This window comes from Pomacea canaliculata, linkage group LG5, assembly GCF_003073045.1.
Source record: "Pomacea canaliculata isolate SZHN2017 linkage group LG5, ASM307304v1, whole genome shotgun sequence".
NCBI lineage: Eukaryota > Metazoa > Mollusca > Gastropoda > Architaenioglossa > Ampullariidae > Pomacea > Pomacea canaliculata.
This window is the reverse complement of record NC_037594.1, coordinates 10,421,741-10,444,240: the sequence shown is the minus strand read 5'-3', so window position 1 is coordinate 10,444,240 and position 22,500 is coordinate 10,421,741. Positions and strand designations below refer to the sequence as shown.

Genomic DNA, 22,500 nt, shown 5'->3' with positions numbered 1-22,500 from the left:
GATTTAATTATTTCATAATGTGCTATTTTACATTCAATATAGAGGTATACATGCATTGAAAAAATAAAATCCGAAACTAAGGAATTCGACTTTGCATAACATAAAACATGGCAGCTTCCATGATGCTCGTTGATTAATCGAAACTAATATCAACTGTACAGTGATAGTGTTTGACGCTAACTGTCAAAGTACTCTTTTTAATCTAAATGCTTAAAATAACATTCATCCAGAGCACCAATGGCTTTAAGAACGCGGTGTTACTTAAATAAGCTGAGGCTCCAAGTTTTGAATGTCAAGCCTAGGATTCGACTTCTAGAATCCCCTGTTCCTACAACGTGTGATGTGAAACACAAGTCCAATAAGGAAAATAAAAATAGAAGCTTGGTGTTCCATCCGCTACCAATCAAGCCTTCTAGTAGCTCACTGGATGACACAAATATTGGTGCAGAGTTAACAGGGCAACTTAAGAAAGGTAATTCTGTCACTGCACAGTGTCAGCTCTCATGCTCTTTCTTTTTCTTACATTCAACACTAAATAGTATCAACACTCACACCCGCAATAATAACGTAAAGCAAAATACAATATTTTACAGTGAAAACAATCATAATTTGCACCATTTCGCTAGATGCTGCAAGTATTTGAAGAGAACGTTGACTTTTTCAGCGGGGGGGTGGGTTTGTATTGGACAAATGGTTGATATGGTCTTGGGTAAAATGACTGGTGACCATTTTTCTTTGCATTGCAAGATTTTGATGTTTTTGCTAACAGAAGACAAGAGGAACAGAGTAAGTGAAAGCAGACCCACTGGTCACGTCACCCAAAGACTGTATCATCCCACAGCCTTATTCAGATTGTCCCAGCTATGTCCATATCCTGGAGCACCCGGTAGTGTAGTGGTTAAAACACTAGCTTGTCACCACTGCAGTGAGTGGCTTAGGGTTCAGATCTCGTCTTGGGACACTCTCATGTATGTCACACTTGTTCACAGGGCTTGGGCGTCAGGGGTGTTCTATGGGTACTCTGGTTTACTCTCCCCCTACCCCCCATAATGTGAAATTGCTGCAAGATGGTGCACTTTCCTACTAAAAAAACATGTCCATATCATCCCAAAATGCACCCTTTTTAAAGACATGATTATAAGATATGTCAATAGGCATTTAGTTTTTATATGAGATGCATTTCTAATAGCATTAAGATATGAAGTATATTTTTGTGATTGAGCAGTTATTTCCATTCTAGATAATTGTAGATTTTACAAAAACAATTTTTTCAGAGAATCTGCTTAAACTGCTTAATGATTTCTACAGAAGACCAATAGTAAAGACACTTGCAGCTGAAAATGGGCTGGACAGTAAGTATACATGCAATATCTTGAATAAAACATTTTGCTAAAAAATATTGCACTCTTTTGCAAGCATAACAACTTTAACATCGATTTATATTTTGGCATATAATAGCACATGACATATTATGTTTGAGATGGTGTGTGTATGTGTGCTTGGTTGGTGAGTGGGTAGGTGTTATCTTAAGCTTCAAATTCATTTTAAGTCTTGATTAAAAGTGCTCTTTTTCTTCTGTAGACCGCCTGTTCCACCAGTCATATCTCAGTTTTCGTAAGTTTGTTGTGGAGTCTGAACAGCTACCAACTGATCTTCATATCATCTTGAGTGACATCATTCAGGATGCTGGTTAGTGGCATCACTAACATACCCAAAATGAGCTGTGGCTGAGCATATGCTTCTACTAACTTTCAACCTCATAAAATACATTTCTCATCATATTTATTTTCATTTTTATCTTGGACTATGCCTTGTACAGTAACAGAGATTGATTTGACTTTTTTTTTCTTTTCATTATTCCACATGATGAAAGAAATTCAGTTGACAACACTACTGTTTTTAGACATTATCACTCAAGAAGCTGAAGCTCACTTAAGAGAAAGTTTCTTTTAGCCACAGCCAAATGTATCAAAAAATGAAAATAAAAACCACCTGTTTAGATAATATCTCAGCTTTTGAAGGGGCTCAGACTGGTTTTACTTGCTTCAGACAATATTTTTATTCTGAAAATGTATGAACATGCTGCAAGTTTATTTGTGGTTCTTTGCTTCCCAGTGACAGCCTTCTTTGTCAATGTGCCATTACCTGAAAATGTTAATTAACTGTAGTTGATAATGCCAAATGCTAGTTACTTGTGTGCAAGCTGATAAATAATTCTTATTTGGGCATTATTTATATTTCAGGTCATGTTGATGACTTGTTCCCTTATTTTCTGCGCCATGCTCGAGAAATTTTCCCACATCTTGACTGCATGGAGGATTTGCAAAAAATAAGTGATCTCAGGTTACCAGCCAACTGGTGAGTGCATCACATTCTTTATTCTAGTGCAGGTTGATCATGCCACAAGACGCTTCGGGATTATTAAGTGCTGTTTTAGGGAATAAGGAGAAGTAGCATTTGAGTACAAATAGAAAGGGATTGGGAGGGGAGTCAGGTTTCAAAACTCTTACTTATATTCAAATAGAAATATTTATTTTGTCCTGAATGAAATTTCAAAAATGATCTGTTGATTTTTAGCCAATGACTCATTTATTCTTGTTTGTTATGTATTTTTATAGTGTACACTTTAGATCCTTTTGAGAATTTGTGACCAACATACAGTGGAACCTCGGTTAACGAACTTAATCCGTTCTGGAAAGCTGTTCGTTAACCGAAATGTTCGTTATCCGAAACAATTCTTTCCATAAGAAATAAAGGAAATAGATTTAATTGGTTCCCAGCCCCTGTTGACTCGCTATTTGAAAGTTACAGGCTGTATATATATAGGTATTTGTTTTAATGAGAACAGTTATAATGCAATATAAATGGAGTTAAATAAACATAAAAACATTAACGAAAGCATTTAAACAGAAAACTTGCCGTTTTGACAAACAGGTGTGGGGAGGAAGAATTACTGCTTTGAATCCCTCTCCATGAGCACACGTGACATTATAAAATCGGGGAGACTTCCCTTTTCTGTAGCTTTGAGGTTGAAGAAAAAAACTTGTCCAGTGTTTGCTTCTTCTGCCTTTTTTTGTAAAACTCTTCGGTAAGACGACATCACATATCCGACAGACGCATGCCACCTTCATACTTTGAAATCATTTCCTTTTTCAATTCATTTGTTGGCCGCGTCCTTGTCATTACCTCACTACTATTAATTACTCTTAATCTTCTTTGGAGCCATGATTGAGGATTATCTTATTAAAATAAAGCACAACAATCACTAAATAAGAAGGATGCGCACAGGTAAGGAACGACTGATCGTAACTGTCTCGAGCGCGAATGATTACATGGTGGTCGGTCAAGTGTGGTTCACGTGGCTATCCGAAATTTTGTTCGCTATCGGAGACAAATTTTTAACGAAATTTTTGTTCGTTATCCGAAATTTTGTTCGCTATCCGAGACAAATTTTTAGCGAAATTTTTGTTCGTTAACCGAAAAATTCGCTATCCGAGGCGTTCGCTAACCGAGGTTCCACTGTACAAATTTTAATCTTTGTTAGTTTTTGTCTTATGATAGAAACGATCAAGCTTAAAATGGTTCATGTCTAGGTACCCAGAAGCACGGAGCATTCAAAGAAAAATAATATTCCATGCAGGTCCTACCAACAGTGGTAAAACATACCATGCACTTAACAGATTTCTTACTGCCAAATCTGGGATCTACTGTGGTCCACTTAAGCTTCTAGCCTCAGAGGTGTTCCAAAAAAGCAATAATGCTGTAAGTTTTCATTCAAGTTAATTTTTTTAAAAAATATTCATATACATTTTGGATAAGAGAGAGTATATATAATATTTAAATAATAATATTACAAGCATTTCTATAGTTCATTTCCCTGGAAGCAGCATTTCAAATGTGCTTAGACAAAACACACATGCACACAAGTACAAAAAGGCACCTACACAGAAACAGACTTGCACACAAATTAAGAAAAGAGAAAGCCAGCTACTTAAAAGTATATCTGGAAAAGATAGATCTTAAGGCCAGGCTTTAAAAACATCAAAGATGGTAGTTGTTTGAAATTATGGTAGCAAAGCATTCAAGACATGGGACCAGAAAAAGGGCAAGAGTACTGACTGAAGTTATCTGATATGTGGCACATGCAGGAGGTCAGCGTGAGCAGATTAAAGAGACCAGCTGGGTATTAACAAGTTGGGGATTTTAATGGGGATAATAATTTTTTTTTTAATGTGTGTATGATGTGGAGTTTCTTTAATTTTTTTGTTTGTTTAATTGAAAATTGCCATTTATACTGTTTTAAATAAATTGCAACCATAAAGTTCTTTTGCTATAGACGAGATTGAGATTTTCATTTTCAGCATGTATGTTACTATCAATAAGAAACTGGCAAGGTAAAATAATGCAAACTTTATTGTATGATGCCTAGAAAAAATACAAAGGGACTGCATTTTCAGGGCACACCATGTGATCTTGTAACAGGCGAGGAACGGCGGTATGCCAGAGCTGATGAAGTAGCTTCAAACCATGTGGCTTGCACTGTGGAAATGGCTAGTGTTACCTCCCCATGTGAGATAGTTGCTTCTCTTTGGCTGTTATAGTGGTCACTTTTAGTTTTACAAGTATTAATATATTCTCTAAAGAATGTGGAAAGTGGGCATAATATATTGACAAACATAATTATTTCACATGCATAATTATATTTTGTTAATAAAGATACATGAAGAAATATGTACTCTGTAGATGAGGTGGCCATCATTGATGAAATTCAGATGATCCGAGACACACAGCGAGGGTGGGCATGGACACGAGCACTACTAGGTTTGTGTGCGCAGGAAGTTCATCTTTGTGGTGAAGCGTCAACAATAGATTTGGTACAAGAACTCATGACAGGCACCGGAGATGAAATGGAGGTGAGCTATGCACATAATGTTGGAATTTATCAAGTCACGACATGGCAGCATAACATGTCAATATAAAATTATTAATGTACTATTTTGTCTGGGCTTTTCATAAATAGCATCTGTTTCATCCAGGGTTTGCTTAATATTTACATAGAAAAGAGGGTATGTATACATATGAATGTATGGATCTATGTTTTTTTCCTGTTGTCTTTTGATCATGGAAAGGTGATTGCAGGCTTCTGGAATTCATCTTGGCAATAATTTGGTTTTTTATCAAGGGTAGGAGTTGTTAGCTTTAATTCCATATTATCGTCTGACATGGAGAGAAGTTTGTATAATGCTTACTCACAGATAGAATTTTGAATTATCTTAATATTGAAAATTTTTTTCCCTTGTTGTTTCAACAGGTTCGTAGATACAAAAGATTGACGAGTCTAGAATATCTTAACAAGGCAGTAGGTGAGTGTTGTAATTTTGTACTCTTTGTTATCAGAAATACTTTTAAATATTTTTTGCCAAATCCTTACTGTTGCATTGTAATGTTCATTAGTTTGGAAGCATGAGTTAAAACATGGAAATAAATTATCAGTCATTGTGGTTGTTATAAATATGTTGAAATTAGATAGTGATAGCTTGTGGAGAAAAAGGTACAGAGTACAGAATTTTCTGTGTGATAGACCTGGATTACATTGTTTTGAAGTGTCATTCAAAAGCTGTAAGATTGTCTTCCCTGATTGGTCCACAAAGTTTAGTTCCTGTTGCACTTAACAATCCACTCAAGTGCAACATTTTTTTTTTCAAAGAACTTGGTTGAACTTGTTCCAAGATGCTAATTCCTTAAATTCAGTAAATAGTGCTCCCTCCCAACATATAAGGGATTTACATTGTTGCATGTGCACATATTGCTGACCAGTGACTGTAGCTTGGTGACAAACATACCCAGGTTCTAATGTAACATCATGGATATTTTCTTCTTTCCAAACATGCTAATGTCTGAAGGCTTGTATCTTGTTGAAGGAATGGTATTTGCTCAAATTTTGGAAGTTGTCTTGTCATGTCATGAAATCAAAGTTTTGTTTGCTTTGGTAGGGTTAGGTGAGAACTGTTTTCTGATGTATTGTTATTTTGAACATAATGAAATGACATCAGAACATGTGCCCAAAGCTAGCATACTTTCTAAGATTGTATTTTTTATACTTTTTAATATTCTTTTTTTCGCTAGATTATGTTGCAAATGTCGTAAACTTGAAATCTGTTTTATCTAAAATGTTTTCTGTAGATTATAGGAAAGGGTCACAAAGTGTATGGTATATATTGTTGAAATGTTAAAAAATATTAAAATGATGTATATCTAAATATTTATTCATTAATGCAGAAAAGTTCGAGAATGTGCGGCCTGGCGACTGTATTGTGTGCTTCAGTAAAAATGACATCTACTATATCAGTCGACAATTAGAGAGCCTAAAAAAAGAATGTGCTGTAATCTATGGAGGTCTTCCTCCAGGTATGTTCTTATTAATTTTTATTATTTATAAAATATTTATTCATATGAAGGCATGATTATTTGTATCATTGGAGTCTTGTTTCTAAAACTATATGAATACTATTTTAATAAATGTGATACAGTATGAATTTTACAGTATTTGTCAATAATGCAGACAAAGACTAAGAGAAAATCTTCACTTAACAGCAGCAAGCTATCAGCTCAGTATTACTCCCCAAGCATCTGTCACAAGAGATACAATATTTAAGCTTTGATGGCCTATGTTAGAGGGCATGGACTTGAGGGTAAACTTGCATACTGATATATAGACATGTAATGTCTTTAGTTTTGATTTACTGTTGTGTCACTAAATTTAATATAAAGAAGTTTGAGTAATTAATGCATTCTCTCATTTTCATTGTCCAGGTACAAAACTTGCACAAGCTGAAAAATTCAACAACCCCAATGACCCCTGCAAAATAATGGTAGCCACAGATGCTATAGGCATGGGGCTAAACTTGTGAGGCACACAATTTTTTTTTTTTAACGCAGTTGACTATTTGTTAGTATGATCTGATCAACAGCAGCAAATCAGCCTCAAATAGGAAATGTTTTTCAAACAGACTGATTTTTATCATAAATGTTCTGGGTATTTTTTTTCTTTCCCTCTCTCTGCTAAATTAGCTTGTAATATAATAAATATTATCAGTAGCCATGTTTACCTAGGCAAACCAATTTATATTATCTTAACCTTCTGTTTCAAACTTCTTTTCCTAGATGCAGTCTTTTCAACAGGTTTTTTTTCAACAACTTGTCTATTATTTTGACACAGAGCTATTAAACGTATCATCTTCTACTCCTTGATGAAACCACATCTGACAGAAAGTGGTGAAAAGGAAATGGATGTCATCACCACATCACAGGCCTTGCAAATAGCTGGTCGTGCTGGGCGTTACAAAACAACCTATGAGAACGGAGAAGTCACAACTTTCAGACAAGCTGATCTTGGCCTACTGAAGGAAATTGTAGCACGACCAATAGATCCCATAGAAGTACATTTTCCGCTCTTTTTTTATCTTAATTATTTTTATAATATTCTTCTTTTTCCTTATTCTTGCAAGTATTGTGCATACTCTGATTTTACTAGGAAAGACATACTATTTATTGTTCTATTTGTTAATATTTCATTGTTTGATGATTGTTAGTTTAGATGACAATTGTAGTAATACCTTTTGTGTTAAAATGGCTACCAATAACATAAATCATTTCTTGCTGGCTTATCAGCTCATTTACCAGGATTTAAAAACAAAAGTAAAGGTGGTCACATGACCTTGGTGTTTGGGAAGTGAAATGTTAGAGGCCTCACTTATCTCATGAACATTTACGGTGATAGTGGTATTTCCCATAATGCTAGTCTTTTTTCACACCTCTTCCTTTTGCAATATCATTTTACTCTCAGCTCTTGTTCTTGTTATTTGGTTCCTCTTTGTGTTTTCTGTATTTGATTTTATTCTTCATTTTGTACGGTTGTTTATTTTTTTTATTCTGTTATATCTCATGTGTTATTTTTTTGTTTTCCTGTTCCTTGTATGCCGTCCATGTTTCGCTCTTGTTCTTAAGTGAGTTCTTAAGTTTTTAGGAGTGTGAGTATGTGCTTTACAATGTTAGTAAATAATAAAGAGAGATAATAGAATTTAGTGCAAAATAAGTTTTATTTCTTTTTGCTCTATTTCTGTGTATTCTAATAGCAAGCTGGCTTGCATCCAACAGCAGATCAGATTGAACTGTTTGCATATCATCTCCCACATGCCACACTCTCCAACCTTATGGTCAGTATTAGATTTCTTTTTAACCCCTCTTACATTTTTAGATGTTGCACAACTTTCCAAAGACAGGACAAGCATAGCATGTAATTTAACAAGTAAACTGCCATCTTAGTTTTGTTCTCGACTGTTTGGCAAAAGAAATCAACATTTAAAGCATTGCATTGCTTGCTTTTGAACGAAGAGTCTAAACACCCAATGGAATGTCCTTATTACTTTTTGGTTCTTGTTGCTTAGTCTTATTTTGTGTTAGAATGCAAAAGCGGAGCTGCTTTATTCAATCATAATTAAGATTTATCCCTTTTTACAATATTTAGTAAACAAAAATGTTTCAAAAGTGATACATTGGACCAGAGAGTGCCAAGGTTGAAGGAAAAGGGAGCAGAAGACCATAGCAGACAAGAAGGCTAATAATCGCTAATAACTGATGGTTTGTGATTTTCAGGACATCTTTGTCACACTCTCACAGCTGGACAATGACAAGTATTTTATGTGTAATGTTGATGACTTCAAGTTTTTGGCGGATATGATTGAACATGTGCCACTTCAGTTGCGAGTCCGTTACGTGTTTTGCTGTGCACCCATTCCCAAAAAGCAACCGTTTGTCTGCACCATGTTTCTCAAGGTCAGGATTTTGATAAGACTTTATTTTAATTAACAAATAAGCAATAAACTGACAGTCGCAAACATCTTGTAGTCTATTTTTAGGGCATTTGCTTGGTTGTAACATATACTGATATCATTATTTTTTTGTTCTCTTATGAATTTAAACATAAAAGTAGCCACTGTCATATTTAGCAAAAACACAGCACCATAACCTAGCATCAAACTTTGGGTGATTGATGGTGCAGTGGCTAAATTGCCTGTCATGAAGTGAAAATCAGGTGTCATGGGTTGGTATCTCCGCTCTGATATACCTCTGTATGTGATGCCTGTTTACAGGCTGACCATGGTGGTTTTTTCTTGGGTACTTCAGTTTCTTTCACCCTTTGTGTTTTTGTGTGTGCAATTTTGTGGTGATTTGATGCCTATCCTACAGACGCATATGAGTATCAAGTGCTTTTGAGTCAGGGTGGGTAATGGCGCTGTATAAATGTGCTGTATTAAAGCTTTGTATGGTTTCAGACTGTTTTATAATGTGTGATGTTTACCTTTTACTAAATATGTATTTTTTAGTAGACGAAAGTATGATTCTGATGTTTTTACCTGACTTGGAGTCAATGACTATAAATGCAAGTCCTACAGGGAATGTATGATAGTCTGAGAAAAATTTTTCCTATTATAAAGTAAACAGTAGAAAATAATTCTTAAATGATCATTTTCTACTGGAAAGATCTGTAAAACATGCAATATAAACTATATCTAGTTTTATTGCTGTTTCAGTTTGCGCGACAGTTCAGCCGTAATGAGCCTCTAACTCTTGACTGGGTGTGTCGGCAAATTGGCTGGCCATTTGCCACACCCTCTGTCATCGCTGATCTCCTACATTTAGAGGGTGTCTTTGATGTACTGGATCTTTATCTCTGGCTCAGGTTTGTGCATGATTGTATTTTTTATTAGTCATAGATGAGAGTAATTTTTGATCTGTCAACATGCTTTTGCTTCTTTGTTTGTACAAAGCTTGGAATTTCTGCTGTGATAAACAGCAAATGAACGATTATTAAAATCAGATAAAGAGTAATTTTATGCTTGAAAAATGTCTGTAGCAAGCTTCATTCTTTCACGAAGTTGTGAAATCATGAATGAATCAAAGGTGTCAAAGGATACACATGTAAAGCTATGGAAAGCATCTTCATGTGTGGAAAAAAGATACGTCAGTCATATGCATAATGAAAACAATGCTTTAGTGATCAGGAATTTTTTCACTGTTTGTGGATTTCAAAGTCAGAAAAACTGTTTCCTGTAAAGAAACATGTAAGAAGAAAAACCAAACAAGATAAAGATATGTGTGTGTGTGTGACTATTTAAGCTCACTTGGTCATTCTTTCATGATTATATTGTGTTGTATAATGACACTGTGACAGAGATCTTAATGCTGGCAGCTTCATGGAAAATACCTAAACTTAATTTTGACTCATAATTTTTTAACTTTTGCATGTTGTGCATTAGGAGTCAGTTTCTATCCATATCTCATCACTGTTTTATTATGATTTGAATATGGTGTAATGTTGGGAGCATAGATAAAACATAATGTCAAATGCAGATGAATAGCTCTGTCTTTGTACATGCATATATGTTTCCCAAATTTACATCCAAATATAAAGATGATACATTTTAACAAAATACAATTTAAATACCATAAAAGAATACTAAAGAATGAGAAAATTTTATTAATATTTATTACACACTATAATTTACCATTTACTTCTTGTAAAAAAAAAAAGCTGTGAAAGTTCAAATCAGCTGTTTATAAAATTGGTGCATTTAGAAAGAGCAGTGTGTAATGAAATTTATTAGGTGATTGTTTAACAGAGAGGTGTGGGGAATGGATTTTAACAAGAATAAGATAGGTAACACTCAGGTGTATTTCACTTTTTTGTCTTCTGTTTGCAGCTATCGGTTTCCAGATATGTTTCCTGATGCAGAACATGTACGTGACATGCAGCGAGAACTTGATCAGATAATTCAGCTGGGTGTCGCCAACATCACCCGCCTGGTGCAGGCAGCAGAAGTCAAAACTGCCAGCGCTGTCATTGATGATGAAGATGACTTTCAGATTAAGCACCGAAGACAGAAAAGCATGGGCTATGATGATGAAGTTAAGGATGAGGAAGGTGATGGCGTTCCAGTGAAGGTGAACACATTTCAAAATGCAAAATTAAATGGACAGCAAAGACTGCATTCTGAGTCACCTTTACAGTCACAGCTATCAACTTCTTTCTTAAAAGCCAAAACACCTTCTCAAAGCAGTGCAAGCCATAGTGGAGTAAAGTTAGGTCAGGGTCGCCTAGCTTCAAAGTTAATTCAGCAAGGGATGCTGTCTCCAGAGTTGCTGGCAGCGCTACAGGCAGAATGGGGGTCTCAAGTAAATAAAGCCAAAAGTAGTGGACATTCTGATAATAACAGTGACAGGAATGGTAATAGCTCACCCAGAAAGCCTCACCACAGGAAGGGAAGAAGGTGATAAGATTTTGTGTGTGTGTGTGTGGAGGGGGGTATTTTTAATTAAGCTGTTTCCTGAAGCATTGTATTCTCACTGAGGGTATTATGGCAGTTCCGAAGAAGATTCTACCCATGTTTACTCAAAACATATACAGAAGCATGGATGAGCATTTAGGCAGGTGTATGCGTGGACTAATCCTGCACATGCAATGGGGAAAAATGTGCCAAACTAAAGGTGAATAATCTGCAGAAGTTTTTGTTAGTGTAAACTAAATAACTGTCTTAGATAATGAACAGTTGGATGTCTTGTTTGTAGATTGATAAAATATTATTTTTTTCTTTCATATAAAAATCTTTTCAGAAAGATTTGGCTCAAATTTTAGTGTATTTATGTACACAACTTATGCCAACTCATTTCACCTAAAGGTAAAACTTAAAAGACAGGAGGAAATTGCAGTGTATACTTTCCTGCTATGTATGTCGCTCTTTTAGATATATTTGTAACATTTTTTTTTTGTGGAGAGGGGGAGTGGGGGTTGTAGCTATAGACATCATTTATTTGATCTGTCTGCAATATTACTAAAAGGCTGACTGCAAAATAAAAAGAATTACTAAACAAATGTATATCTGTCTTATTATGGGGAGAATGAACACAAACTAACCTTTACTATGTCATCTAGCACAAACCTAAAACTTGTTAACACTCGCATAGCTGTGGGATATGATCATCGGAGGCAGACCCTCTTAGTAAGATCCTGATTCGACACCATAATTTTGCTCTGGTGTTTTTTGCTTTTTTTTTCATTCAATGCGATTAGCCTTGATGAACCTTTTACATGAAGGACAACCTGAGAAAGCCAAAAGTTACTGGTTCCGTGTGTGATGAACACACATTACATACATGTAAATGTGCAGATACAGGACTGCAGCATAATGGTGGAGAGGCAAGGACTACCCTCCCCAAAAACCTTCAAGAAGCAGTGGCTGATATAAAGTGCTCACCAGAGATCATGAAAATTAGCGAGAGCAGGTCAAGCCCATAAGGTGGAGGGGTCAAGATGGGAGTCTGGCCGGCATACTGTCAGGAAGATGTTGATGTGTCTACAATTTGCCCAGATACTGTAAGCAGACAATGGTGGTGGGGAGCGGGGGCGAGATGGGTTGGATTTATAGAGGGCGATTTGCAAGAAGGGTCAGAGGAACACAAAAAGTGGTATTAGAAACTAAGAGTAGGGGGAGAACGGATGCAGTGAGCTAGAAGTAAGGTGGTGGGGGGAGGTTAGGCAGTGATTGAGACGTGGACAGCGGTGGTTGGCGAAAGGGGGGGGGGGTGTGAGCGCTACCGATTCCCCGTAGCAAATCGTGCCCTCCATCGCATCCTCGGTGGCACGTTCATTTAATTTCTGCCAGACACGTTTCCGCACCAGCTGCACGGGAAGGAGGGCCGGGAGGAGCACGGCCTGCGACGAGGCACATGAGGCGCTCAGTCTCGTGCACCGATGCCGGCCATCACTCCGCCCGACCTCGGGCCCCGGTGTCAAGCAGTCGGGTAGCCAGGCGCGAAATGAAGCAATATTTCCCCGCTCACCAGTCGCTGGGCCGTCTAATACCTCCTGATTGATAATCTAATAATGTCGTTTCCCCTAATTAACCTCACAAAAGGCCGACACCGCAATCCATGCGCTCACAATGTCCGCCGAGTTGCGCAAGATGACTTCAGAGGCTGTCCGTAGGGCCGTTATTCCAGCGGCTGGCATTGATCCTTCATGCTGGCTGCTGGTTAACGCACGGTGAAAGAACACGACTTCGAACAACTACTAGTCATTCTTGCGGGCTCTGCAGCGCTTTACCCAAACAGACTGTGTAACCTCGGGTTTGTTTACGAAATACCCGAGTGAGGCTTAAAAATGTAAGATAAGATTTTGACCAATATTAGATGAGAAGTTATTAATGATAATATTTGTTTATAATGCCTATTTCCCGTCCCACTACTTTCATTCCACCTATGGGCACGCACGCGTGGTGTTACCATCGTGATGTGAATAAACTCGAAATAAGAACATGTTATGTGTGTAGACCCAGTCACTCTCTTTGGTTTGTTAATGGTTCGACAGTCCTAGAAGAAGCCTTGAGTAGCGTCAGCTGTGCTGCCATCCTCACCCAGAAATCACGATACTCTGGCAACAACTGGAGATGAACGATCTCCAGTCCAAATCGTACTTCTCAGCGTGTCGATGGTGGCTGAAACACCGACGGAGCCTCCAAGTCCTGTCAACGAGCGGAAACGTTTGCCCCAAATCTTATGATGTCCTTGTGCATTCGATTGGTTACTCCTTTCTTTTCCATCCCGGTAGGATGAAGATGGCATTGCCATGTTATCTGAGTACTACTTCGACTGTGAAAGTTGATCTTTTCATTTCACTTGGAGTCTGAACGAGGGCTTGGGCGCAATACTTTCAAATCTGCCGGCAAGCGTGGGGGACACGATCTGAACCGATGACTATGACATCAGGGACAAATATAAGTCTAGCAAACTTTCGACATGATGGTTATATAAGTTATATAAAGGCTTTGCCAAAATTTGTTAACTTTTGTCCGGCTAAAAAGGGTATTAAGGACGGAGCTACAACAAACATGCAGAGCGAGGTTAACAATGGCGAGAAAACTCCACATAATCGGCTAAACACTTTTTAATGGTCGTCAAAATGATAAGAGAAGTATCAGAAGTTCCTTCTTTTTTTTCACATGCGTACTCGTACGTCACCCCTGTGAAAATTGTGAAATACTTATAATGTATTTATCAGAACACTTAGATGCGAGCACAAACGCACATTTACATATAAATAACTTTTCTTGCTCGCGCACACACACATACACACACGTCAGGACAGCTCTCGGATTTCCTGAGTTGTAGATTGAGAAGTCCTGGAGTGTGGGCAGTGGCTAGTTGCACCTGTACCCTGCAAGACACTTCCCGCAAAGGTCGGCTGGATGTGGCTTCTTCACGTCCACGTGTCGAGGCCGAGCATCGTCGCTCTCCTCCAACTCTTCATTAACATACGGGAACCAGGGGAGACGGCATTTCTTACACTTTTGTTTGTAGACTACCTGAAATAGCAAATACAGGCTCGCTACCATTCCACCACCAAGTTACAACATGAGAATACTGAAAAAATATCATAAAGAAGAGAGCGGAAAATAGAAATACTTCACACGGCTCCGTTATCAAAGTGCTGGTATCTCAACTGTCCGATCTCCAGCGATAACCGCTAGTCGGCAAAGTATGTGATGGTAAGTGAACGAGCTGACAACCTACCTGTAGTGTACCTGCCACTACGTACACGTGAGAGCTCTCCCAGCCTCGATTGCAGTTCTTGCAGTGGAAACGTCCATAACGCCGCTCTAGTCGAGAGCTCCGCTTGCCCTTCTTCTTCTTTTCCTCCTGTGTCTTTCGATCTGCAGATGATGTCTTCTGCTGCTGTGGCTGAAGATCTGTAGACGAAGCCTTCGTCTTCTTTTTTTGTCGATTCTTATTTGCCTTAGTTTTATTCTCATGATCTGTTGTTTTGTCTGATGATGGAACGTTCGGCATGGCTTGTGAAATAAAGAGAGACTAACTTTTTGTGGCTTAGAAGACAGGAGGCGTTACTGCGTTGTGGGTTTCTGAGAAGATAACAGTTTCCTAGAACGCTATCAGTTTTCTTGTAGAGAGAAAGATGAAGCAACGTGACACAATCATCAGTCCGGCGAGTTTGTGGCTGGGATAAAGCCGGCATCACATGATGCGACAGAGACGAATGACCCCGATGACCGAGAAGTAATCCAGCCGTCTGTAAAGAACATAAACATATATAGCTAGGTGGAAAGTGTTCCCCTACTGCAGAACAGGAGCCACTGATGATGGTGGGTGGGTTGGCCACGCTCATATGAACACCGAGGAGGAGGAGTTGGGGTTTCACTCCGTCAGCATCTAAGGCAGCCAGCCCTGTAAACATATGCCAAATGTAGAGAAAGAACAGCGTGTCTGAGACGAGAGCTGAACCCAGGACAGTCACCCTTCACTGTATCAGGTGACATCGCTAACCGTTTTGCCACCAGACCGCCCGTGAACACCAGGGACTCGAGACATTGCAAGTACCCTTCATCCCGAGCGCGCATGAACGACAGACAACCGAGCTCTGATGGCCATCACGATCACCTATGCTGGGGACTGCCTATCATCATAACAACAATTTTTACTGCGCTAACAATCATCTGTGCCACTCTCTGACAAAGATGACGAGATAAGATATAAAGTCTTTTTAATCGCATTTTGTACGATCATATATCGACGGTACATATTACTACAATGAACTTTAACCCTGTCGCAACGGTACATCGCTTGCCACAACGGCCCCGGTGTCAGAGTTGGCTACATTGTGAATTTGGTTCATTATTAAGCACCAGTAAATAGTTGGACTATCCACAAAGTGTCACCAGAGGTACATAAAACTGACTCTGGCCATTATTAGACGAAGCTTATTTTACAGGCTCTGGCATAGGTGGGAACAACAACTTTTACATAATCGATAGTCATACCAAACCATAATTGTCACCATGTTAGAAGAGTCCTTAATGTCAATCATCGTTATGCCATAAACATGTTTGTGGTGGCGAGACCTTGCTGTCAATCATCGTCAAAGAAGCAGCCCATGTCATTATCTTCACACAATAACAATGAACACCTGAGGGTCCGAACTGTGTCTTGCTTTTGCTTCTTAATTTTGTTTTTGTTTCTGTTGGTCCTGCTTGAAATTTCACCTGTCGAGGTGCTGTTCGTTAGTTTCTTGCTGCTCTTTATTCTGTTGTAGATGTCGCCATCTTCGTCCCACTCACAGATGTTGACATTGCGTCTGTCTCTGTCTCTGTCTCTGTGGCTGCCGTAATATCTGTACCTCCCTTTAACAACACACGTGTCGCCGCGGACTCCTAGAGTGCAGATGCCGATCGGAATGCAGACAGCGTGGTTACTGCGAAGAGTCGACAGTACCTGGAGCACAGCAGAGCACGACATGAACAGAACACTGACCGGTAACGACACCAGTGTGTTTGCCGGGAAATGAACAATTGTTTTCATTCCTACTATGAACGATACCTTCAACACATCCACATGGACGCACATAATGCTCTCATAATTTGTACTGTTGTATCTGCGGTCTGACTGTGTCAAAGTGTCTTTTGTAGCGCCCCTCCCCCTCCCACCAGTCACGCGCGTGCAATTAAGAACCCATTAGTGATCCGTGAGTTCCTTACCGTTAACGCGCTGGAGACGGCGTGCAGGTGAAAGTTCACCCAGCCTCGACTGCACTTCGAAGAGCGGGACCGTCCGGATGAACTCTGGTTGCCCGTCTCCGTCTCCTGCTCCTTTGTCTGATGGACACCAGGCGATGTCTTGTTTTGCTTTGGTCGCTGTTTGGATGTTGAGGTCTTCCGTTGCTGTGTGGGTTGGTCGTGAGAAAATGTTTTTGCCTCTGACACTGTCGCCTGCAGTTTGGGCCATTCTGAATCCCAATCTTTTGACAGTGACAGTATCTCTTCTGGTTGTGGCGGTCTGTCTGTTGAAGGCTGCTGATGTCTGGGTTTTTTTGTACGCGATCCTTTTGACGCTGTCTTTCGTTGTTGTCGGGGGTGGTTTGTGGACGATGATTTTGGTGTTGCCTTTTGTTGAGTGAGTTGACCTGCAGAAGATGTCTCTGGTATTGTCGTCTGTAGTTTGGGTCTGTAGTTTCGCTTTTGTTGCGATCGAGATGCTGAAGGTACCTGTGAAGAGGTCTGCTGTGTGGGCTTTTTTGAACTCGATCCTTTTGAAACTGTCTTTTGCTGTTGTGGGGGATGGTTTGTGGACGATGACTTTGGTGTTGCCCTTTGTTGTTGTGTAGGCTGACCTGTGAAAGTCGTCTTTGTCTTATGCTGTTGTTTGGGTTGCACACTCGACATTACTGTTCTCTTGTGCAGAGGTATTTCTTCTGACATAAATTGTGGTGGCTCAGATTGCAGGAGACACTACATGCACAGCATCTCAATGGCTCGCTGCAAAGATAAGAAGGTAACGTGTATGACCAGCAAAAAGGATGTGTAAAGGAGAGTAGCCTATCACGACCACCTTTCCATCGAGAGGGTTTAGGTTAGGATGCAAGGTGGTCTTGATGTAGTCCGACAGTCTCTACACATTTCAGCATAGTTTAGTCAAACAATTTCCACAATATCTCAATATTCCACAGGGGACAACCGGCAGAGAAGCTCCGTCTTTTTTCTTTTGTCTCTGAACCGTTAGCAATCATGTGTGTGAAGGCCCTTGTGATAACTTATCTACAATCATACCTCAGTGTTTTGGTGAGATTTTGTGACCTCATGACTGCAGTCAACAAACTTTTAAGGTGAAGGCCGACGATGAAAACTGTAAAGACAGTTTCCGGTGGTCTACTACACCTTATACTTTTGTAGGCTTATTCTCGGCTTTTTAAAAGCATTTAAATTCTTTATGTGGAAACATTGAGATGAAATATATTTCAAATTTTTTATGAGTTATGGAGCTGAAAGACGATTTTTTGGGGTCAATATTGACAATCATATCCTACTTTTATGGCAAGAGGTAAGCATGCAATATCGCAAAAAAATTCATTTCAATATCGCACGATGTACGGAAGATTAAACTGATAATTTTGTGAAAGAGGTTTCTGTTAAAAAAAAAAAACCCTCTTACCCAGATAGGTTCAGAATGTAGTCGTACTCAAGTTTTAGAGGGAATGCCACTACAAAACCAAAAAAGTTGATACGAAACTTTAAAATGCTTAGTTGACACAGAGCTTATCAAAAAGGAAAAAAGAAATTATCATAATTGATGTGTGCTGTTAGTTCACGCCAGAAGCAGCATTTCTCTGTCATGTTATCTATCATGACATTATTATTCAGGGCTTCTGCTTACGCAAAAAATTGCGTACAGTACGCATTAAAAGTTCGGAGGACCCCTTCAATTTTCGTCAATGGGGTCCCTTTCAAATTTGGGCGAAGAACAGGGACCCCTTAAAAATCTGAAGAAGGGGTCCCTGGGACCCCAAAGAATTTAGCCTTAGCAGAAGCCCTGTGACATTAATATTTGAGCTCCTCTCTGTCCAGTATGCAGTTCATGTCACAGGCGCATAGTCTGGTATTCCGACCACGATGAATATTAAAACAGCAAACTGCCATCTACACACAAAAAGCCCGCACTCACGTGCTCACAGGAGCGTGCGCATCATTGTACACATCGGTGATCACCTACCTGTCATGGCAGTGAGCTGGAGTGCCTCTCACTGTTGTCCACGGGCACTCTCCACGGTATACGTGTGCACAAGAAGCAAAATAATATTGCTTTGGATTGAAGCCAAACTGACAAGTTTATTTTGGGTATTAGCATGCGTCATATGTAAAATTTATATCTTTCTACTTTCGGTTTCTCTTTTCTTTTCATGAAGCTGCAGGCAGGTGTGGGAAACAGGAGACAGACCGTCGGGGTGACGTTGAGGACAAGATGACAAGGAAGGACGCGTCTACATGTAAACACAACGACTACGAATGACACACTGCTTGCTTTGTTATGTGTGATGACGATTATTTTTCTGACAACCCCCCCCCCAAAAAAAAAAACAACAACAAACAAACAAACAAACAAAACAAACAAAAACAAAAACTCGGTGTATTGTACGCGAACTGTAGCTAAAAGACAAACTTCGTCGTAGAAATGCACAAGTTGCTCGTCGAGAGGATGAACTAGAGGAACGGCGAGGTGTTTGTTGTCACGTGTGAAACAAATATTTAGCAATCAGCAACAGCGTATGCGACTGTATCGCCATAATGGAGATTCATTCAAGGATAGAAAACTGTTAGCTGTAAATTCCTAGGACACCAACTACCCCAACCGCACCACCACCACCACCGCTACCACATCATCCACTATACAAGCCTCCACGTGACAAGCTTTTTCTCATTAACGCTCATTATTCATGGAACTATCGGCAGTGTTTTCCTCTGTAGATGAACTAAATGTCTTCTTCTACAGCTGGGACGCAACTCGCAATTAATTGAAATGCATATTCAACCTTTTATATGGAGAGAGAGAGGGAAGGACAATGCCCGCTTGTGGTGTGATACGTGGTACGTGGTACATGGGAGTGTGGTGGTGGTGGTAGTAGTGGTGGTAGGGGTGTGCATGCTACAAAGCGAAACTTATCCTCGGCATACAGAGTGAAAGTGAAACGAAAGTGCTTGAACGACAACAAAACACACACACAAGGAAGAGAGATAGAGATACAGACGCCGAACAAAAGAGTATTGAAATATTTAAAACCTGCTTTTCACATTGTTCAGCTCTGGCTTGTCACACAACTCCAGGCAAGGTGGATACACTCATGCATTTAACATCCGCCTGTTGTAGTGACGTGCATTTATTTTAGCGATGGATTTGTCAAAATCGTTAGAACATTACATATTTTGTTTCGTTCCATATTATCAACCAAAGTTAAGCGATGTGCAGTCTTTGGTTAAACTGCTGCAAAATCGCGTTGCTTTATTGACATCTTTATTTTGACACAGTTATAAACACGTTTAAAAAGTCCAAACGATAATAAAACACAGTTTATTGTTCGTTTTTACATTCATTTAATAAGTGTAATGAGAAAAGTTAGTAGCAGCTATGAAGCCTTACAGAAATAGAATTATTTTTGTTTGGGTTGAAAACAACACGAAATTTTCCTTATTCATTATTACAATAATATAAAAAGAAGTTTTCAGAACGAAGAATAAAGCGCCTACTATGAAGCTGTAAAAATTAAAATATTGTCTGGTTTGAAAAAAAAAAACCACATAAAAAAGTACTAATTATTCGTTAACACAAACAACTTGTTAGGAAACGTCTATTAAAGAGTGTCGATGACAAACGAGGGTTTATGCCAGCAGCCTGCAGGACAGCACTGATGACGTCAGCGGTAGCGCTTCGGGACGCATCTGCGCCCAGAGCGGCACCGGAGGCAGTGCTCTTCAAGGTGAGGCTTGAAGGGGTCCACGTGGCGTTCCTTATCGGAGCAAGTGCAGTCAACCTCCTGGCAGTCGCGGCAGCGGAGTCGCTCCACATAGTCGGGGTAATAGGCCGTGCCACAGTTCTTGCACTCCTGTTCGTACAGTGCCTGTAACATAGTCCTTCAGGTGAGAGAAACTGCCATACGTACCATTCCCAACTTGATTGCACGTGAGAGGACACAGAATGCAAAAAGAATATAAAAAAGGTGCTGCAATATACACATCAGATTGTATGACTTACTTCACACAACACTGACTGTACAATGTAGATATGCGCAGCACTTACGTCATCTGTGCCGTAAGCGACGTAGACATGAGAGCTCTCCCAGTCTAGGTCACAGATGTCACAATGGAAGAAGCCGTAACGTCTTTGTTCACCCCTTCCTAACAGGTAGTAGAACAGAATATTTCATACAGATGTTCATATACAGCATTTTAATATCCCGCTCTCAGTCCGTTCTCTCTCTCTCACACTCACTCACACACACACACACGCGCGCGTGCGCACACACACACACATATTTCCCTGTCTGTGTTTTTGCTTTTTTGTTCAGTTTGTTATCATGTATTTCTTCTCTAGCAATAAGACAGGTCGAACAATAGAATAAGTACCTAAGTAATCGACAATAACGCTACAGTATGATCTCTACTGATAATAAAATCAGCAGCTGGTCCAAGTCGTGGCAAAACCTTGTCGCTGACACTAGATACTTTGTGTTTTGTGCCTCGACAGCAATACAGCTTGATATTGCCAGAGATATATCGGTTATCTAGTCATGCATGCTTTTTTTTATTTAAAACCATCCTCTCTCCGCCCCCCCCCCCAAATAACTGTGGCTCTGTTTATAAACAAAATGAGAAAGTCGGTCGGATAATGGCCTATAACCACTTCTCTCTTCTTCAGTAATAGTGGTTTAGTTGTACACTTGATGCCACACCTTCTCCATAACTACGCCTCCTGCTCCGCCATTTTCGTAATAACCAGCAACGGCGGAAATGAAGACAATTGTCTGTAGTTTTTATAAGTGTATATTATATATTCATATGTGTTTCCACTTTCGGAAACTAGAGTCAAATATGATTGATATTATGATGGCAACGACTGTGTCGAAAATGATAATGGCAACGACAGTACAACTTTCCATAAGCTGCATAAATTCTAGTATAAGTGACATCAATTGTCTATAGCTTTGATGTCTTGTAGAATCATAAAGAACACACACACACACAAAGAGAGGGAGATAGAGAGAAAAACTTACTTTTTTTCCCACGGTAAGACATGGTGGACAGCCAAGTTGATTCGAACCTTTCTAAACTGTTAAAAATAACTAGGACCCTGTAGTGCACAGTGAGGAGCTGAGTGGGCTGTCCTGCTGGTCTGGCAGCTCTGGTCCAAGAGCGTCCTTTTTATCTGGAAGAACCGAAAGTAGCATTATATTTCCTAGAATGGACATTATGTTTGCGTTGTTATGCAATGTTAAGCTGGGGTGGATCCTGTTGGCCAATGTTTGTGGGCTGAGAGCCAGCACGGGCCCCGGGTCAGACGACTCTCCAGGTTCCTTGTAACTGTACTCGTAAATTATTTTCCTTTTGTATAATAATATGCTTAGAATTCGATTGTCAATATCTAGATTTCATTCAGTAATGTAAACATTAGGACAAGTGTGCTAGGATCTACATCACTACTTGAACATTGAGTTGTTTACACCTGAGTGGTTAGTAAATGAGGACATGACATTAAAGGATCAAACTTGAAGTACCCCGCTGCATGGAAATAATCCCCAGAAAGAGGAATGAAAGTCAGCCTTTCTTTTTTAGAAAAAGGAAAAAATCCACTGACCAAAGCCGGGCCACCTTCACAGCCACAGACCCGGGCATACCAGACTTCCCTGTCCTCCCTTCCTCTCGTCAGGCCTGACGGTGCGTGTGTGTGTGTGCGTGTGTGTGTGTGTGTGTGCTGCACATTTGCTGTGCTGTGGGCAGTGCTAACACCTTTCTGACGTCCCAAACAATTCGTTTTCTGGATGTCAAAGATATTACTTTACCATCCAAACCACAAGGGGAAAAAAACAAACAAACAACTAAACAAACAAAA

The 22,500-nt window shown here is 39.5% G+C and overlaps 3 protein-coding genes across 4 annotated transcripts; 1 reads left to right on the top strand and 2 right to left on the bottom strand.

The window, feature by feature from the left end:
* The first annotated feature begins 96 nt into the window (after positions 1–96).
* Positions 97–11,932, top strand: LOC112564586 (ATP-dependent RNA helicase SUPV3L1, mitochondrial-like). 2 transcript variants are annotated; one of them, XM_025239511.1, is made up of 15 exons: positions 97–472; positions 1,275–1,352; positions 1,582–1,689; positions 2,244–2,358; positions 3,594–3,762; positions 4,458–4,569; positions 4,744–4,913; positions 5,312–5,363; positions 6,280–6,408; positions 6,814–6,907; positions 7,220–7,439; positions 8,136–8,216; positions 8,656–8,835; positions 9,594–9,742; positions 10,764–11,932. In XM_025239511.1, the coding sequence occupies exons 1-15, from the start codon at positions 238–240 to the stop codon at positions 11,332–11,334; spliced, it is 2,463 nt and encodes an 820-aa protein (XP_025095296.1). In that variant the 5' UTR covers positions 97–237; the 3' UTR covers positions 11,335–11,932. The 2 variants fall into 2 exon arrangements, with proteins under 2 accessions (XP_025095296.1, XP_025095297.1); XM_025239512.1 differs by having other exon boundaries at positions 354–472; positions 1,309–1,352.
* A 3,664-nt stretch (positions 11,933–15,596) lies between these two features.
* Positions 15,597–18,739, bottom strand: LOC112564587 (serine/arginine repetitive matrix protein 2-like). Its single transcript, XM_025239513.1, has 3 exons — positions 18,613–18,739; positions 16,605–17,381; positions 15,597–16,341 (listed from the first exon to the last, which is right to left on the bottom strand). Exons 2-3 carry the CDS (start codon positions 17,322–17,324, stop codon positions 15,979–15,981), a joined length of 1,083 nt encoding a protein of 360 aa, XP_025095298.1. The 5' UTR covers positions 17,325–17,381; positions 18,613–18,739; the 3' UTR covers positions 15,597–15,978.
* A 1,210-nt stretch (positions 18,740–19,949) lies between these two features.
* Positions 19,950–21,816, bottom strand: LOC112565268 (zygote arrest protein 1-like). The gene is made up of 3 exons (XM_025240631.1): positions 21,665–21,816; positions 20,692–20,789; positions 19,950–20,512 (listed from the first exon to the last, which is right to left on the bottom strand). The coding sequence occupies exons 1-3, from the start codon at positions 21,684–21,686 to the stop codon at positions 20,309–20,311; spliced, it is 324 nt and encodes a 107-aa protein (XP_025096416.1). The 5' UTR covers positions 21,687–21,816; the 3' UTR covers positions 19,950–20,308.
* Positions 21,817–22,500: the final 684 nt, after the last annotated feature.

What these genes read in the sequence shown, in the direction of transcription:
- LOC112564586 (XM_025239511.1), top strand. Translation starts at nt 238, where the DNA reads ATGGCTTTAAGAACGCGGTGTTACTTAAATAAGCTGAGGCTCCAAGTT. An exon ending in TGACATCATTCAGGATGCTG is followed by an intron (nt 1,690 to 2,243) that starts GTTAGTGGCATC and finishes TTTATATTTCAG; the next exon opens with GTCATGTTGATGACTTGTTC. An exon ending in CTATGGAGGTCTTCCTCCAG is followed by an intron (nt 6,409 to 6,813) that starts GTATGTTCTTAT and finishes TTCATTGTCCAG; the next exon opens with GTACAAAACTTGCACAAGCT.
- LOC112564587 (XM_025239513.1), bottom strand. Translation starts at nt 17,324, where the DNA reads ATGTCAGAAGAAATACCTCTGCACAAGAGAACAGTAATGTCGAGTGTG. An exon ending in CCGTCTCCAGCGCGTTAACG is followed by an intron (nt 16,342 to 16,604) that starts GTAAGGAACTCA and finishes GCTGTGCTCCAG; the next exon opens with GTACTGTCGACTCTTCGCAG.
- LOC112565268 (XM_025240631.1), bottom strand. Translation starts at nt 21,686, where the DNA reads ATGTCTTACCGTGGGAAAAAAA. An exon ending in GTCTTACCGTGGGAAAAAAA is followed by an intron (nt 20,790 to 21,664) that starts GTAAGTTTTTCT and finishes ACTACCTGTTAG; the next exon opens with GAAGGGGTGAACAAAGACGT. An exon ending in TCGCTTACGGCACAGATGAC is followed by an intron (nt 20,513 to 20,691) that starts GTAAGTGCTGCG and finishes ACTATGTTACAG; the next exon opens with GCACTGTACGAACAGGAGTG.